The 17405-nt window shown below is 33.0% G+C and overlaps 4 protein-coding genes and 1 pseudogene across 8 annotated transcripts in view; 2 read left to right on the forward strand and 3 right to left on the reverse strand.

Annotated features, from left to right (window-relative positions):
* LOC117161302 (lachesin) overlaps window positions 1-7746 on the reverse strand; it is a 303026-nt gene extending 295280 nt beyond the window's left edge. Inside the window, exons 1-2 of one of the 2 annotated variants that reach the window (XM_076619269.1) lie at window positions 7620-7746; window positions 6122-6470 (exon numbers count right to left, since the gene is read on the reverse strand). In XM_076619269.1, the coding sequence (XP_076475384.1) occupies window positions 6122-6176 (55 nt within the window). In that variant the 5' untranslated portion in view covers window positions 6177-6470; window positions 7620-7746. Of the gene's footprint in view, window positions 1-6121; window positions 6471-7307 lie in introns of both variants that reach the window. The other variant, XM_076619268.1, reaches the window with a different exon arrangement.
* Window positions 7747-9143: 1397 nt separating this feature from the next.
* On the forward strand, window positions 9144-10391 carry crim (QVR superfamily protein crim). Its single transcript, XM_033342723.2, has 3 exons — window positions 9144-9408; window positions 9500-9634; window positions 9730-10391. Exons 1-3 carry the CDS (start codon window positions 9354-9356, stop codon window positions 10020-10022), a joined length of 483 nt encoding a protein of 160 aa, XP_033198614.1. The 5' UTR covers window positions 9144-9353; the 3' UTR covers window positions 10023-10391.
* Window positions 10392-10406: 15 nt separating this feature from the next.
* Window positions 10407-12209, reverse strand: LOC117161295 (protein lethal(2)essential for life-like). Of its 4 annotated transcripts, none has more exons than XM_033342724.2 (2): window positions 11803-12069; window positions 10407-11715 (listed from the first exon to the last, which is right to left on the reverse strand). In XM_033342724.2, the coding sequence occupies exons 1-2, from the start codon at window positions 11836-11838 to the stop codon at window positions 11311-11313; spliced, it is 441 nt and encodes a 146-aa protein (XP_033198615.2). In that variant the 5' UTR covers window positions 11839-12069; the 3' UTR covers window positions 10407-11310. The 4 variants fall into 4 exon arrangements, 1 of the variants encoding a protein (XP_033198615.2); XR_013058700.1 differs by having other exon boundaries at window positions 11584-11723; window positions 11807-12209; XR_013058701.1 differs by having other exon boundaries at window positions 11585-11723; window positions 11803-12209.
* Window positions 12210-13437: 1228 nt separating this feature from the next.
* On the forward strand, window positions 13438-14527 carry LOC117161291 (protein lethal(2)essential for life pseudogene; annotated as a pseudogene).
* An 822-nt stretch (window positions 14528-15349) lies between these two features.
* Window positions 15350-16382, reverse strand: LOC117161293 (protein lethal(2)essential for life-like). The gene is made up of 2 exons (XM_033342722.2): window positions 15948-16382; window positions 15350-15741 (listed from the first exon to the last, which is right to left on the reverse strand). The coding sequence occupies exons 1-2, from the start codon at window positions 16267-16269 to the stop codon at window positions 15494-15496; spliced, it is 570 nt and encodes a 189-aa protein (XP_033198613.1). The 5' UTR covers window positions 16270-16382; the 3' UTR covers window positions 15350-15493.
* Between the last annotated feature and the right edge of the window lie 1023 nt (window positions 16383-17405).

Genomic DNA, 17405 nt, shown 5'->3' on the forward strand with positions numbered 1-17405 from the left:
AGACGAAAGAGATTTTCTTGTGTTTCGATAATTAATGAACACAACGTGATCCGACAAAGTTGACACAGTTTCTCGTTGCAAATAGTTACACTTGATAATCGTAGAAAATTGTTATATATTTCCGAATTTTTATATATTTACGTTTTATCTTAGTAACATCGATGTCGTTAATGTCTGGTTGATGTTTAAGATATTGATATGTCGTTTCAGTAAACAACTTGGAGAATAATAATATTTTAATATCTAAACGTGTTCCCCATTTTCTGTTTGGTGAAACTTTGTATTCAGAGCCACCATACTACTGATACGATATCAGGATATGATTAATTAAACGCTAAAATGCTAACTATTCCTTCCGCGCATCCTATTAATATTCATAACAAAATGTCTAGCAAAATATAACGGGTTTTGACAAGATTGACTATCTATCGACAAAAAAGTTCACGCGAATATCACGTCACATACATCAAAATGACAGGTTAACTAGCACATACGAAACAACAAGGGAATCTTGAAAAATCGTAATCTCGGTGAACGATGAATGATTGGTGCACCGACAAAATTAATCGCGAATACGAGCAATTCGCACGCGTTGTGTCCATTCACGTGAACGATGCGATAATGCCAATGCATGCATAGGAACGACCATTCGTTTCTGCGTGAAAACCGCTTAATATCTCGGAACACATTGACCCGATCCACCAATTTAACGTACATACGGACGATGCGCGATTAAAATTCTATTTATAAAATTCATTGTACGGTGCTTCGGTATGTGCTACGATGTTGTTTGATAATCCTTTTAAAGCGCCGATGTTCTGACTCAACGGTGTACCGCTAATAATAAGCTTTACAATTAACAATTGTTCGTGATTTCCATAAACGGAACGATAAGTAAGATTCGACACGAATAAACTAATGAAAAATATCGGTTCTACATATAAATGTAATACTATAAATTGGAAGCAGCTTTTCAAAAGCTTTAGAACGAAAATTTGTAATCATTATATGAAAACCTTTCTACTCTATATAAGAGGAAATTATAAGTTACGAACTTTTCGAGCAGACCATATTCAATATGAACTTGATAATATGATAAACGCAACAAGGGAAATGGTACTTTTTCGATGAGCATGGTAAAATTTAAATAAATGAACTATCGCACGCTCGGGAATCGATTAAATGATAAAGAACGTATATTGTATACCAACCAATACCTTAAACATATATTTTATGCGTTTTGTGTATGAAATATACATATATGTATATATTAATGTTTGTTAAATGTCGAAAAAACTGCAAAGCTCCTTTCCATTAATATGACACTCGAGCGTAGGAGAAAAATTGTAAAAGAATCGTAAGTGTTCAGCATAAAATTTCAATAACGTCGTTGCAAATTTTCGAGTACATTACAATAAAAATGCATCAATTTTCTTGGGATAATCGTATTAACACCAATACACGTTATACACCGATATTTCGATACGATTGCGAAACATGAGAGAATTTTCATCGAACAATGGTCGCACTCGCTTTTTCTCCTTTCTTCTACCACTCCCGAAAAAAAGGAAAACAGCGAGGAACACGACAATTGTCTGCAAATCACTAATTTACGGTTTTCAATCGTACATCAGCACGCATTATGTGTCCCAAAAGGATTACGCGCATTCCGACATCGAATTCGAATTACAATTAATCTAGCTAATACAGAAAACAAGTGAAAATTTGGTCGATTACTAACATACGCAGATTTGTTTTCAATGCTTACGATTACATCAGCGGTAATTGATTTGTCGTTAGGAATTTGTCGAAAATTTCTTCCTCTTTGAATTTCCATAACTGTTCACAGAGATAACCGGTTTCAATACTAAAAAATTATGACTATTTCCAAGAAAATTGATTAATTGTTGACGTGATATGTTTATTTAAAGATATTTAAAAAAACATTTCAGATGCACCATGACTTCTGACATCATTAAGATTTTATCTCAATAATATGTAGACGTGACAGACGTATTTCCATACCATTTCGAAAACTATTGAACTGAACTTTAACCAAGTGCATGCACTAGCTGCGTGTTTTCAACATCTCTCGCAAACTAAAGCCGGTGAGAAAAATTGCACATTCTGCTATTTTATCTTGAAAAACATATCGCCTGTTGAAGTGAAACTATGTAACATATACATCTCCGAACAAAAATATGTGCGCATATGTAGACACTTTTCCAAATACGCTGTTCTGAAATATTCAAACATCGAACGTAATCTTTCCATTTTCGTTTAAATCGTGATCAACGATAGGCATGCATTAACAGATTGACAATCCGTCGACTCTAAAACGGATCGAAACGGAAAAGAAAATTAAGCAACTCAAAGAATAAAACAATGTATCATCTAGCAAAGGGATCGGAGACAAAGAAAGAGAAGCAGCCGATAGAATAGGTAGAACACGCAGTATTGGTCCAGTGGCCCAATTCGCGCATTCTTTTTCACAGCTATATATATAGTACACGTATGTATAGCAAATCGAAATTCTATCTCCGAACGATGCGATGCGTGGAAAAGTACTATCGAGGAGTACGGAGGTATGAACATCGCATTCAATACCGATATCCAACGTATCTTGAACACACGCACGTTTCAACTCTCTCCCTTGCCCCTGCCCTGTGTCGCGTACGTAGTACACCAGCTAAAACCAAATTCAACTGCACCCGTGTTAAAGGGCTTTTTTTATACGTTGGAAACCTAGCGTACGTACGCAGAACGAAATAAATGACAGTGTGAGCCGCATCTCCGTTTTCCACAGGCGAGCGCGCACGTGTATAAAGGGGTGAGAGGAGATGGGCGTGTACGCGTGTCGATAGTCGATAGATGCGAAACTACGAGCGTTTTGTACACCGGATGAAACGTTCGGCAACGTAACAGTGGATTTTTTAAATCTACGAGAAATTCCGTGATCATGAACGAACGAGAGCTAAAAAAGTAGAGGAAAAAAGAGAGGCCGGAAAAAATTGCATCGGTACATCGATATGCGTAAATTACGCGCGAGAGAGGGAATAATATTGAGGCGACCTAGAAATTTTGTTCTGCCGGCCCGTTCCCAGCATGGGAATCGTTACTGATAGAATTTATAAGCGATCGGGAAATTTACATGCACTCAATGTCAATTATTTGAAGATTAATTGAACCGTAGAATGGATTAACAGCGATTAATATTGTTAACACTGTCCGTTTATGGATAACCATAGGTCACATTATAGCAGACAAAGGTAATTTAAAAATTTATTAATCCTTACGTACAAAGATGTTTGATCTCTTGCTACCTCTATACTTTCCAAAAAGGCAGCTTGTAACAATTTACGAGCTTGCTCAAGCCTGCATAATTACGTACAACATACTTTCTGACGCTTTCTCACGCGATTAAATTATCCAACGAAATTCAAAGTACAAGATAAATAATCAACATAACCCAAGCAAACTGTCAAAGATTCTTAATATTTTAGTATAATATACCGCAGAAGTATATTAAAAATTCACGCGTAATGTTCCGCGTTTAACTTTTCTGTACTATGTTTCGTGCTAGATAGGTAGAGATGCTTCGATTCAATAAAAATGACAAAAGTCAATTTCTACCATGGAATACCGTTCACCCAATTGCGAGGTATTTGCATTCGCGAACCAGCTTTAAGTTCGAAATTGTTTCGAGGTCAAGATTTACATGCCGAGTACATAAGGAAACGTAAATTTACTTTCCCTGAGGAATTGCTGCATATTAGAGTTCGTGTGAGAAGGATTTAACGAGTTCCGAGAAAATTAAAAAATAGAAAAAGTAACCTACATGTAAATTAATTCAGTCCAGTATCTACGTCTGTAATTTTATACTATGAATTATTCGTAAAACTAAATATCTCGCCAAATACCAAAATGAGGGTAGTTACATACAGTTCCAATTTTTATACACTCCAATGTCACGTCGAAAATGGTGCAAAAGAAAAAATAGCGAATCGTTCGTTACGAATCGCTGGAAAACATTGTATACATTTATCAATACATATTACGCACGCAAACACGCAGTAATTTTTCGATCATTTGGAGCGAGTTTGTTCATTGTTTCTAACGAGAAAAACCTCACTGACCAGATAAAGGAAGAAGGAAATTAAAAAAAAGGAAAATGTCATCGAAACCGGAGTTGAATTAGGTCGCTCACTCCTTTCGAACATATAATTATCGATGAATCTATATCGACTTTGTTGCTCGCCGGCATTCAACAAATATAGCATGACACAGGCGAATTAAAAATTTCCACATGTTGCGACGCGACGTGAACAAACGTTCTGGCGCGTGATCGAGTCGATTCTAGCGTGTTGGTGCATTTACACAAGTTGTCTCGATAAGAGGAAGAAGAAGACGATTCCCTATAAATTTGCAGAGAAGCGACTCTTTCGTATTCGCGTCGTAACTTATCTTGCGATGTGGATGCCAACGAGTCGTGCTTCGTGCTCGAAACCGAACGCCTTATCTCGATCACAAGATTCGACTGGAAGTGTTTGTACATACGGATGACGCGTAGGTGGCTCATACATATCGGTCTATGCAAAGTTATGCCGTCACGTTGCGAACGACGTGAGAGCATCGCGTTTCCGACACCAGTCTGCCACTCTGCGTGGAAAACTCCATGGAAGTTAGTGGTAACCATAAATCTCTCCGCGACCGAGTAGTGCCCACCTTCCAAGCCAATTTACTCAAGGCTTCGATAAACAAGAATCTGATAAACGCGCCGTGACAAGGTGGCCGGATTCGCGCGAAACGTAACCTGCATTCGAGTTGAAGTTACATCGAAGTTGACATATCAAAAACAAAAATCAATTTTATTTAATAGCAATTTTTTAATTCTGACCTAGCATTATTTATATTTTCTTATGCCACTATCTGTATTCTATTTATCAAAACTAATACTCATTATCCTTACTTCGTATAATTGTTACAAATTGATTTCTAATTATCAACTTTTATATTTATATCTCTGCTTTATTTTAAACTTTTCTTATTTTGTTTCCCACTCTTTCTTTCGTCCCCCTCTTCTTTCCATTGGAGTAGCTTGTCTACCGGTTTCGCTGCTTCAGGCACTTTTCAAAGCTCTAAATGGCAACCAAGATGGAAACTTAGCGATCTCGTTGAACTACCCTTTACGTTCTGCGGCCTGAACTTCCGGGAAAATAAGGAGGAAAAACAAAGGGGAAAAGATCGAAATGATTCCAATCGAAGTCGAAGTTTGATGCATGCGGTAACATTACTCTTTGATTGTATTGTAGATTCGTAAAAGAGGAAAAAGAGAAGATTTCATATAAATTAACAATTTTTTAATGGATAAACTCGAACAATGATGATACTACGAATTTAAAAAATATGAATTATGAAATATTCACAAAGAATTACAGAATCATTGTGTTTTTTCACTATGTGTTTATGAAACGAATTGAATCATTTCTGTATCCAATTTAATATGCACACCGTCTTTATTATTTCATTAAGTCCTTTGAATTTATTCATCTTGGCATATCTGTTTATGGGACAAATTTCTGCGTCTATTGTGCAGTAGTTGCTTTGTGCTTCGCAGCAAGTAAATACATGGACATGGGAACAAAATTTGCACTCAAAATAAGTATATTTCGAACTAAAAGTTTCGCATCAGCGACAAATAAGTGAAAGGCGAAATATCTCATTAGGGAAACTAAACATTTCCCTTGACTAATTTTGAAACATAAGTAAATATGAGAAAACAAATGAGCATACTGCGCGATATGGGACCTTTACCTACCGAAGTGTAAGCAGAATAGAAATGTGGTCGTGAAACATCTATTCCGCCACAAAACAAAAAATTGTCTAAAGAAACTTTTTATAAGAAGCTTCAAGTTGAAATTTAAAAAATTTTAAGCAAAAATTGATACTACTAGTTAATGATTTCAATTTAGCAATATTTAGTCTTCGAAATAGAAACTGGTTTTCTGGTTTCTGGATTAGAAACTGGTTTGACAACTATAAGTCAGCTGTATCACGTGTAATCTTCGCAGTTCGATGATAGAATCGGTAATCGAAATCCAGTTGATTGTGAGACACTTACCAAAATAAACAGGAGGGCAAGTAAAAACGAGCAAAACATGATGCGGGGATGGCATACGTTCTCAGAGAGGGCAGTCGTAACGGCGGGATGAGCCGCGGGCGAATCCACGCAGTAACCAGGATCCAGCTCGCAAGGAATATCTGGATTTCCCTCCATCCTCTCGATTTTCTTCCTTCGCTTAGGTTCTTCGTTAGCGGTTTCGAGGGTGAAGTACCGTGGAGTTAGCTAATTGGTTGAACGCCTCGGGCGATTACTCTCAGAATCCATGAGATATCTCGTACTCTTCGGTCTCTCGCATATTTTCTCCGCTTCGAACCTTTGGTCCCGTTCCGTATCTATATCTTGGTATCTGAAACGATGCAAGGAGGAAGAAGGTGCAACTATACATATACTTTCTTCGAGATTACGAAATCGCGTTTCCAGTGTTCGAAGGGAAAACCCCACCGATGGTCGATTGTGACGGAAGCGGCAAGCAACGGTGATAGGGGAGAGGTAACAGGGACAGAAGCAGCGGTTCGAGGACATTCCCGTCAAGTTTATCGTGAAAGTTTTCGCCGGTTGTCCGAGGATAAGGACAAAATCCGGAGATCTCGTTCGGCGACAATGAGGACTTCTCTAAACGATATCCTACGATCGTAATATAGTGCCACCAATTCCAACAGCAAGAATGGCAGCAAGATACCGCATTTCCTCCCTGTTTATTCTCTTAGATTTGCACGAGTCTCGTAACCCAAGACATTAGTTATGTTCATATCTTAATAGTTATTAATGCAGTATACAGAGTATACAAAATCATCAATTTATGTATATATATATATATATATATATATATATATATATATATATAATTATATATAAATTAATATATATAAATTAATATAAATTAATATATTAATTAATATAAATAAATTAATATATATAAATTAATATATATGTGCTACGTCGCGTAACACTCTACCTAGCCCAGGCCACACACCGCGGGCAATATGGCAACCAGATGTCACCGGATACTTGCAGCGTAACCTCCATAGTTTCAAGTACCTTCCATAAATCTCATAGATTTCCTAGAAAAGGTCCTTCAAACCAAAGAAACGTCGGTTTCGGAAGAATTTCTAAAGACTATTGTCTACCACGACAAGGGAAAGTTAGTTTTTCTCACGTATGATGCAACTTTCCTCCTACTAACCACTTTCTCTCGAGGGCGGTTAAGACCCTTCGTTTAACCAATTAACGACGAAGCCTATTTCCCTCACTTTCTTCACTAACATCGGCACCAACAAATCCGATGGTCCCGTGCGCTAGACACACCCATCCTTAGCTTTCCTCCGACACATCATCGTCTCCCAAGACAGTACTGATTTTACATCCTTCGAACGGTCAACATCCTTTAACCGGGTATACACACCCGTAGATCAGTCACTCACTCATCTCGTACATACGCACCAGCGTAACTGCCTTCGTTATAAGTTGTTGGAATAAACGGTGAAATATAACTTACTCTACTGTGTCAGATTCATTCAACCACCTCTGTTATCTTAACCGAAACAGGGGAACGACTACTTCGCGGCGTCGATTCACCGAATCGTAGCGAGAATTTACGCCTCTCGCTGACGCGTTTTCCTCGCGATCGCGTCTCTCCGCGAACGGTCGTAACAATATATATATATATATATTAATTTATTTTGAGAGATATATTGAAATAAGTATTCCTATCGAAGAATACATTAAACATATTTGCAAGCTCTTACGTTTTTGGTAATTAATAAATTAATAATTGCCTCATAACATAAAATTAAAATAAAAATTGCAATTTTTCTAAACATGCTGAAATATTAAATACTACAGTTATTTTCACAAGATTTTTAATTACAAATTATAGAACTAAACTTAAAAAATACAGTATTCAATATATAGAATCGTTGCGCAAAACACTTGTTCTTTGATTTCAAAACGAAGGCACTTTAATTTTAATTAAATAGAATTGAAAGAAATACATAATAAAAGATTTGATATTAATATTTCTAAGCCAGAGGTCCCCACTTACCGGACAGCTCCTTACTCGCTTACCATCAGTTCAAAATGTAGAGAACTTCTTACGCTTTTATATGTTTTTCACGCAAATATTTTTCTACTTTCAAGCATTTCGTGCGTTGATTCTACTCATGAGTATTTCTTACAGAATTTGAAGGAATTTAAGGAAAATCCATTGTTCAAAACTATCATCGCTGAGAGAATTACATACATATATTCTACGGACAGTAAGTCACATAGAAAACTTTAGTTCCAATTCAAACCAATATTGTACTGAATCGATAACATCGCATGCGATAGAAAAATGTTAAGGAACAAATGACCTCTATAATGTGAAATACGAAAATGCATTGCATATTGTATATCACGTCTATTCTGCACCTCGTCGTTATAGACCTGTAATTCACTGCACGAAAATATAAACAGATCTCGACATTCACTAGGAAAAACCATCTGAAAATTGAGTCATGAAAAATCAACATGGAGGACAGCAAGGTTCTCGTCCTTGCGAGGCAGACAGAGATGATTAAAGTGTCTCTGTCTCTGCTGACCACTCATGGTATCTATATATGTACATACATACATATGTTGCGCATGCGCAGAATGAGACCTTTCTTGTCTTCCATGTTAATTTTGTACGACTCAATCTTTAGACGATTTCTTCTATGTTTCCGGTTTAGGAGTGTTCAAACCTGTTTACGTAACCATGACCGATACTTCATTTATGACAAATCTGTCAATTCATTAACGAAGAAATATTGTAACAAAATAAAATAGTATTGGCTTAAAACAAATAATTATTAAAAATATTATAGTTTCATATATGATGCAACAATTTAAATACAATGATTTTAAAGAAAATATACTGAAAATAAAAAGGCACCAGGTGTAAGCTATACACAAAATCACTAGAATCTTACAAAAAGTGTCATTGTGACACCAACAGAGTTACCAACATATATCCTAGGTCTAGGTTAACAGAATATGTCATGTACATATACATACAGAATACATAAAGATGTTAAGAAAGTATAGCTAGTATCAGTAAATATTATTGTTGGCGTCATTCCAGTAACATTTAAGATACTTGTTATATATTATTGTATTACATATCATAGATTAGCATCAAAGTAATAAATCTATCAATTTGATATCGAAAACGCCTTAGATCGAAAATTTTCGTATCAATTACATTACAAAAATGAATAAACGAATGTTCCTTGTTGCTGTCTTATTGACTGTACTTATTAATAAAGGTAAAATTAAATCAGTTAAATTTATCATTGTGTAAAGAGTATGGTTAATCTAGTTTTTGATATTATTTTTATAATATACATTATATTTTAGGAGACAGTTTATACTGCTACAGATGTAATAGTAATCAACCTGGGTGTGGCACTCCTTTAAATTGGCTATGGTACTGGGGAGAAACTTGTCCAGAATATGATGATAAATGTATAAAAATTATTGAGAGAAAAGGAGGTAATTTCTTTTTCATATATGTATCGTATTCTTAGATACAACTAAAAATAAATTTATTATCAATATTCTAATTATATTTCTAATATATATTTCAGCTGAAACCATGATAACACGCGATTGTTTAAGTTCTGTTCGTAGCTTTAGAAAAGATATTCCAGCTGATCGGTATGAAGGCTGCCGACCAGCTGCAAAGGATGTTCAATTGGGACACTATGTAAATAATTCTATTTGGCAATTAGATATTCATAGAGACTATTATGATGAAGTAACATGGTGTTTTTGTTACTTTGACCATAGATGTAACAATGCTGATAGTATTACTGTATCAACAGTATTATTACTTTTGGGTATTATAATACAACAATTTGCAACGCAAAATGTGTTCTAAATATTAAATTTGTACCATAAATTTATTGGCTCTTTTTTGGAAAATTAAATTCAGTCTATTTACTTCAATTAGCGTTTACATGCAATAAATCTAAGTAGTAAATTGCTGTATATAGTGTAAATAATCATTTAAATATAAAGAGTAACTATCTTTATATATAAAACATATAGATTGCTGTCTTTTTAAATAATCAATCAGGAAAAATTTTTATATGTAAGATTCCGTCCATTTTTCAAAAAAAAAAACTGCCTTTTAAATATATATTTAACAAAGCAAGTGTTAACTTTTATATTTTTATATTTTTATCACATATATAATAGATGTATATAATGAATTGTATCAAAACTTTAATAAAATTGATATTTTATAGATGTGTTGTATTTATTTATGAAAATTATCAAGGTACAAATTACACTTTAAATATGATTTATGTTTAAGGGAAGGGAAGGGAAATTTAAAAATTCATAGTTATACAAAAAGAGTAGCTTAATTTTTTAAAAAATGCTTTATGAAAGATGAATCTTAAATAGTACATGAAAATGTGACAATAGGGAAAATTAAGCGGTTCAGTGCAAGAGGGAGCTATGCCACAAAAGGTGGAAAAAGTTTTTATTAATTTTGAAATTTCTTGGTATTTGTTTATTATCTGTTCATATATAACTACATAGCAAAATTCCTACCTGCGCTGTAATTTTTGATATAACTAAAATAGCTTTTATGTAGTTACTTTTTAATCCAATTTTCACATTTAGGCACATAGAAAATAAAATAAAAAATATAACATTAAGCCAGATACATTACTTTTATATCATTGTTTAAATTAAAAAATTGTAATCTTAATTATGCAATTTCTAGTGAGACAAATTTTCACAAAAGTCCTGATATCTCACGATACTACAATTGTGGCATAGCTACCTCTTACACTGGACCTCTTCTCAATTTATTTTATAGATACATATTTTTATAACTAGCTTGGCACTTATTTAAAATATACAGATTCAAATTATGATTATATGAAAAGAGTAAGGAATTAGACAAAACGAGAATATCTAAATATTCTATTGACTAGCACGAAATGAATAAAGATGCTTCGAACTTATGTAGCTGATTAAATCACACAATACTGTAAAAGAATAGGCATTTTTCACTATAATCCAATCAATTTTATATTAAATTATCTTCTTAAATAACCTTTACTGTATGTTCTTGTCTTCTCTGTGGTACAGAGTTCTTCTGAACTTGATTTTTCTTTCGTATTTCAGCTAGATTTGACTTTTCTCAAAGCTGGTTACCCTATAATTTGAACTTTTATGATTCTTTCATTCTTTGACTGTGGGTTAAGTTCCTTCCTTGGTGCATTAATCATCAAGACTTCATCAGAATACAAACTTGATTTTAATTGATTGACATTGCATTGTTGTAGCACAAGGTATTTTCGTACAAATTGTCTCGAGATAAATCCATGCTCATCTTGTCTTTCTTCATGTTTGCCTTCAACCGCTACATTCCCTCCCACAACCCTTACAATTACTTCTTCTGAAACAAATTGTTGAACGTCCAGGGTAACATGAAATTTATTTTTATCAGCTTGTACAGTAGATATTCCACTAGATTTGCAATCTACGTCTCTCTCATATGGCTGGAATCTTTGAAAACCTCGGCAGCGAGGTCTTATCACCAAAACGTCAGCACCCTAAGGAACTAAAGGCATTGGCAAATCAGAACTCAATGAGAGTCTGAAATGTTGATCAAAAATACACTGGGGTCTCTCCAAACCTACCCACCAGTTGGAGAATAGCATCGGTAGTATTAACATTATTCCACTTCTATTTTAACCTCTAAAATATAATCTTGCCACTTCAAATTTTTACTTCCTTTTCTTGATTTGTAAGAGATTTAATAATTGCTCTCACTCTTACTCTTTGAACACAATAAAATACATACATATTTATGTATGTCAACAAGCGTCAAAGACTAACACTGAGATTACCGAGACCAAGAGTTTCTTTCAAATTCAATCGAAGTTACGCGCGAATACATATATACATATTTGTATGGTTCGAAAACATAGTGGAGGGGGGCGAACAGTAATCGAGAAATGTATAAAATTTTCTGGAAGTTGAATTTTCCAAGCACAAAAAAAGGAATTAACATGTAGGAAAACACGATGACTCAATATATGTGACGTCTGACTAAAATGTGTATAATTTTAAATAATATAAGAAATATTTAAAAGTATTCTCACTGTCATTTCAATGACTGAAAGGGCGCGAACATTTTATAACGCGCGATTAGCAATACAAATTAAAGGCTGCAAGTTCGAACCTTCGCGTATCTTCTATATTGATATTACATATGACATTTGATACTCTTGTATACAATGTATGTAAAGCCTTTAATTTATGTTATTGTTAGTCGTATCACAAAAATTGTGCTATATGTAGCTTATTATGCTATAAATGCTATCAAATATTATTCCGATAAATATATAATTAAACAGACACGAATTCTCTATCTCCATTATGTAGTTTTTGGATAATAGTCTATTATATCTTTAATTATTATTAAGAGTCCTACCTGGAAATTAACCGCTTTTTACATTCTATTGACAGCTCCGTTGAATGAAGTTCCATTACAAACGTATTTAAAGGAATCTTCCAAATCCAGTGTTCCTTAATTTTATGTTAACGGTTACAACGCGTATCAAATGAGAACAAATTAACATTCAAAATAAATCAAATTAATGAAATTAAACTTATTAATACTCAACAATTATCAAGTTTTATGAATTAAAAAAATTTCTGTTTAACAAGAATATCTTAAATAAGTAATTAATTACTAATATATATTTCTTTTAAAACGAGCATATTTATATGAAAATATACAAAATTTTAATAATTTCTCAATTTTCCATAACACACTATTCCAATATTAAATTACATATAAGATAAAATATGAAGAATTATGTCATTTTCAAGAAAATTAATCATTTTTTATAGTAGGGAAACAAACTTAAAAAAGTGTTTTGTAATAAAATTTCTATACTTGACTTTAAAACTGTTTACGATTTCAAAAAAATGAAAAATGTTTACAAAAGTAAAGCAAAAATCATAATTTTCTATTGAAGGAATAGTCTATAAATTCTAGAAAATTCTTATCAAAACATATTTTTCTTTTTCTATACTTTGACATACATTCTAATGTGTAAATACACATATAAACTTCTGGGTTGATATAGGTTATTAGCGTAATTGTATGTATGTATAATATTGTATACATACAATATATAATATGTATTACTTATGTTATATGTAAGTAAAACATATATACAATGCTGAACAGTCGGACAGTTCTCGAAGTCTCCTGAAACGTTGTGACTACTTGTGCTCTGCGCACACTCGCAGATAAATACAGCCAGTGGACGACGCCTTTGTCAGTGTTTCGTTAGCAACTAAGCAGTGAAGATCGCGAGCTTGAGCGAATTTAACGAAATTTCATAAAACAAGAGTATCCTGTTACATATCTTAGTACATTACCACTAATCAAGCTAAATCATCGCAAAATGTCTTTGGCACCATTGCTGTTTTCTGACTGGTGGGAAACTTTGGATCGCCCGCATCGTCTGCCAGATCAGAATTTTGGATTGGGTCTCTACCCGGAACAATTAATAATGCCAAATCGATGGGGATTATATCTACAACCACGAAAAAGGAATACTTATGTTAACAGACCATGGACTGAACTATTCCATAACAACGATAGAGGCACCTCGACTGTTCAAGCAGATAAGGACAAGTTCCAAGTCGTCCTCGATGTTCAACAATTTGAACCAAACGAAATTGACGTTAAGGTTGTCGACAAGTTTGTCATCGTTACCGCAAAACATGAAGAGAAGCGCGATGAACATGGCTGGATTTCTCGTCAATTTGTTAGAAAATATCTGATTCCGGAACAATGTGACATCGATCAAGTCACATCGCAGTTATCGGCAGATGGTGTCCTTAGTATTAACGCTCCAAGAAAGGATCAAAAAAACGTAGAAAACGAACGAGTAATAAAGATAGAGCAGACTGGTAAGCCAGCAATGCAAACGAAGCCACCAAAGCAGCAACAACAGAAGCAAACTGAAAAAGAGGAGAATTAAAAGTTCCATTATTATCATATTCTATTTCTAATGGTGAAGTTCTACCATTTATTATATTTCCTATTTAATATAACAATGGTGTATTCATCGTTATATATAAACTATAACGAACAACATTGTTATACTCTTGTTGGTGCATTTACATTAATTGTTATATGAATATTAATGAATAACATAAATTATTAATAGCTAATTATGTTAATAAGTATTGCGAGTAAATACTTCATTTTCGTTTCGTGATACGCATTATTTTCATAAACATGTGAATGTGATACGCATTATCTGCAAGTATGTAAAATTTATATATATTTTTTTTTTGTTAATAAATTTGTAAGTAAATAGTACTATATCAGTCTCACAAGTTTCACATTTTAATTGTTATTACCTTGATTCTACCCTCAATCCTAAAATAATACAATTTTTAAAAGCGGTGCACTTCTCTTTATTTTTTATGAAAGCCTTTTGTGTCTTATGCATTTTTATATTTTCTAAGGTCATATGTAATTGTGTAGAAATTTTATAATAAAATAGTTTTTTTATCTTTATCCGTAAAAAATGATAGGTAACGATAAGCAACTAACTCGTCACATTCTCTGGGGTGTTTTATTGGCTTTATTTATTTAACAAATAAATTAGAAATGTAATCTATCTTGCATTTAACACTACATTATACTATGGAATGCTGGAAATTTATATCAATATCTTTTGTTAGCAAATATAAAATTATGAAATAAACTTTCTATTACATTATATAATAAACATTGTATCTCAATTCTCTATATATTTCGTAATTCAGTTACACGATGTTAGTTTAGAAACAAAAAGAAGCTGTGTTTGACACGATCTTCTTGCTTGAAAGAAATTTCGATACTTAATGATTTTGTTGTTTCCAAAATGGAGAAACCTAACCAAGTTACTGTTATAAATATGTACATATACTTCTGCAATGTCTGAATAACAATCAACAAGATGTGAAGCATAAGCGTAACGAAATCTGGTATAACCTTTATGTTACGACATAGTCGGATGCCATAGCATACTCCTATTGCCTATAATATTATCTGATTCAACTTCATTCCACACAAAAATTTATTTTTTCTATAATAGTTGGAAAGATTAATTACACTGCCCAAGCGAATATAAGGAATACAAGTGATACAGGTGGCTAAGAAGCATTACACAATTTGTATATGTGTACGTACATATATTATTTATTCATATACAATCTTCAAATTCTTAATACATATAAAAAAAATATTTTCATAAGTATTTGCACACACTAAAAAACAGGTAAAAATACTAGATATATATGCAAAATCGATTGCTTTTATTGCTTTTGCTTTATTTTCAGAAGTTCGTCGTCTTCCATCGCTTTTCCCGTTTGTTCGATTTTAATGGTTTTTTCTCGCTTGCTTTCAATAGTTTCTGGCCTTAACGGTGCTGTTATTGTTAAAATACCATCCGTAGACAAAGTACTCGTAGCCCTTTCAGGATCACATTGATCTGGTACTAAATATTTTTTAACGAAATGTCTGGAGATTAGACCGTGATCGTCTGCTCTGTCTTCGTGTTTTCCTGTAAAAATAACATTCTATAAACCTCTTAATATACAACAATATCGTAACAATTATTAATAATTGTAGCTAATTTTTGTAAGACTCGTTAGCAGTCACTTCTATAGATGCTAATATTACATCATAAAAGGGACAAACGATATATAATTTTCTTTTTAACATTTTTAAATTCGGGATATTAATTAAATGTATCTTAAAGACACTTACCCTCTACAATAATGAAGTTGTCAACGACTTTTACACCGACTTCTTTTGGTTTGAATTGTCGTACGTCGAGAATTACCTGAAATCTGTCCTTATCATTTTTCATTATGGACCATCCACATTCTTCGTCTCGTTCCCAATTTATCAATGATCGATAGTAACTGTATGGAAATGATTTAAAAGATGGTCTTTCAAATACTGAAGAAAAAAGTTGATCCGGTCGTAATCCTCTGCCAAAATGCTGATCAAATAACTGATGTGGTCGCTCCAACACTTCCCACCAGTGGGAGAACAATCTTGGAATTAATGTTATTCCCCTTCTCATTTTTTAATTCTTCTGTTTATCGATATTTCTATGAAGATAGAATTAACTTTGCAATTGAAGCAAGAACGCGTGCGTATTCCTTGCTCGCTCTTTGTATACTGACAGCGCATGCCGGCAACCCAATGCTATATATACTCAATGTGAACTTTGCACATGCGAGGATAATAGAAACGGCAGTCAAATTTTTTTCGCGAAAATTCTGGAAACTTCTATCAAAATATAGGTTGATCAATATTTTGATCGATTTAATAACTTATAGCAATTAATAATATAAATAGAAGTGTTGATAGCGAAAAGTAAAGTATTTTTACTTAAAACATTTTGGCGCGAAATAAATGGTAGATTTCATGTACATAATTTATTTTACATAATTTAATATCGTGTAATGCATCTTTCTGTAAATATTCCTAAAATAATCTTGTGCTGCCTATTTAAAACTTCTGATACATTGCATCAACCTATTCGTTACACCTAGTTAGTTAAAGTTCGATAATGTTGCATCAGCTTTGTGATCTCTATATGACAAAGACATATATTCTTATTATATTTAAAAATGAAAATATTAATTAACGAACCGAATAATGATTCATGCGTATATTTGTATATACATATTATAATAATACATATACATGTATAGAGAGGTATGTATAATATAATATTGAATATATTATTGAATAAAGGAAATTAAATTAGTTACGTAAATTTTGTAACGTACATTGTCAAATTTTTGTTTCTCATTTGATAGAAATAATTTTTAAACTATAAGATAATATTTCATGTTATTGTAATAAATTCTTTTTGCATGAATTATACCATGTTTGATATATTGTTTTATATTTTTAAATTAATATCATTCTTTATTTAAATTTGACATTCTCATGATACATGTGATGCTAATGGCTACTCGTATCGATTTTCTGAAGGAATTCTTAAAGGAAACACTGACCGCGCACAATGTTGTGCAACGTTTCTACATATGTACATTATGTCCGTTTCAAATATCTACAAGTGATTATTTCAGTATCAGAAATGCGAAAAAATGTTTCAGATAAAAGTTATATAGTATCAAGAGAGACATATGACTTTTGACCTTGAAATAACGTTAGAGAATTTGATGAAGGTTACATTTAAGCTTT

Source organism: Bombus vancouverensis, chromosome 6 (assembly GCF_051014615.1).
Source record: "Bombus vancouverensis nearcticus chromosome 6, iyBomVanc1_principal, whole genome shotgun sequence".
Lineage (NCBI taxonomy): Eukaryota > Metazoa > Arthropoda > Insecta > Hymenoptera > Apidae > Bombus > Bombus vancouverensis.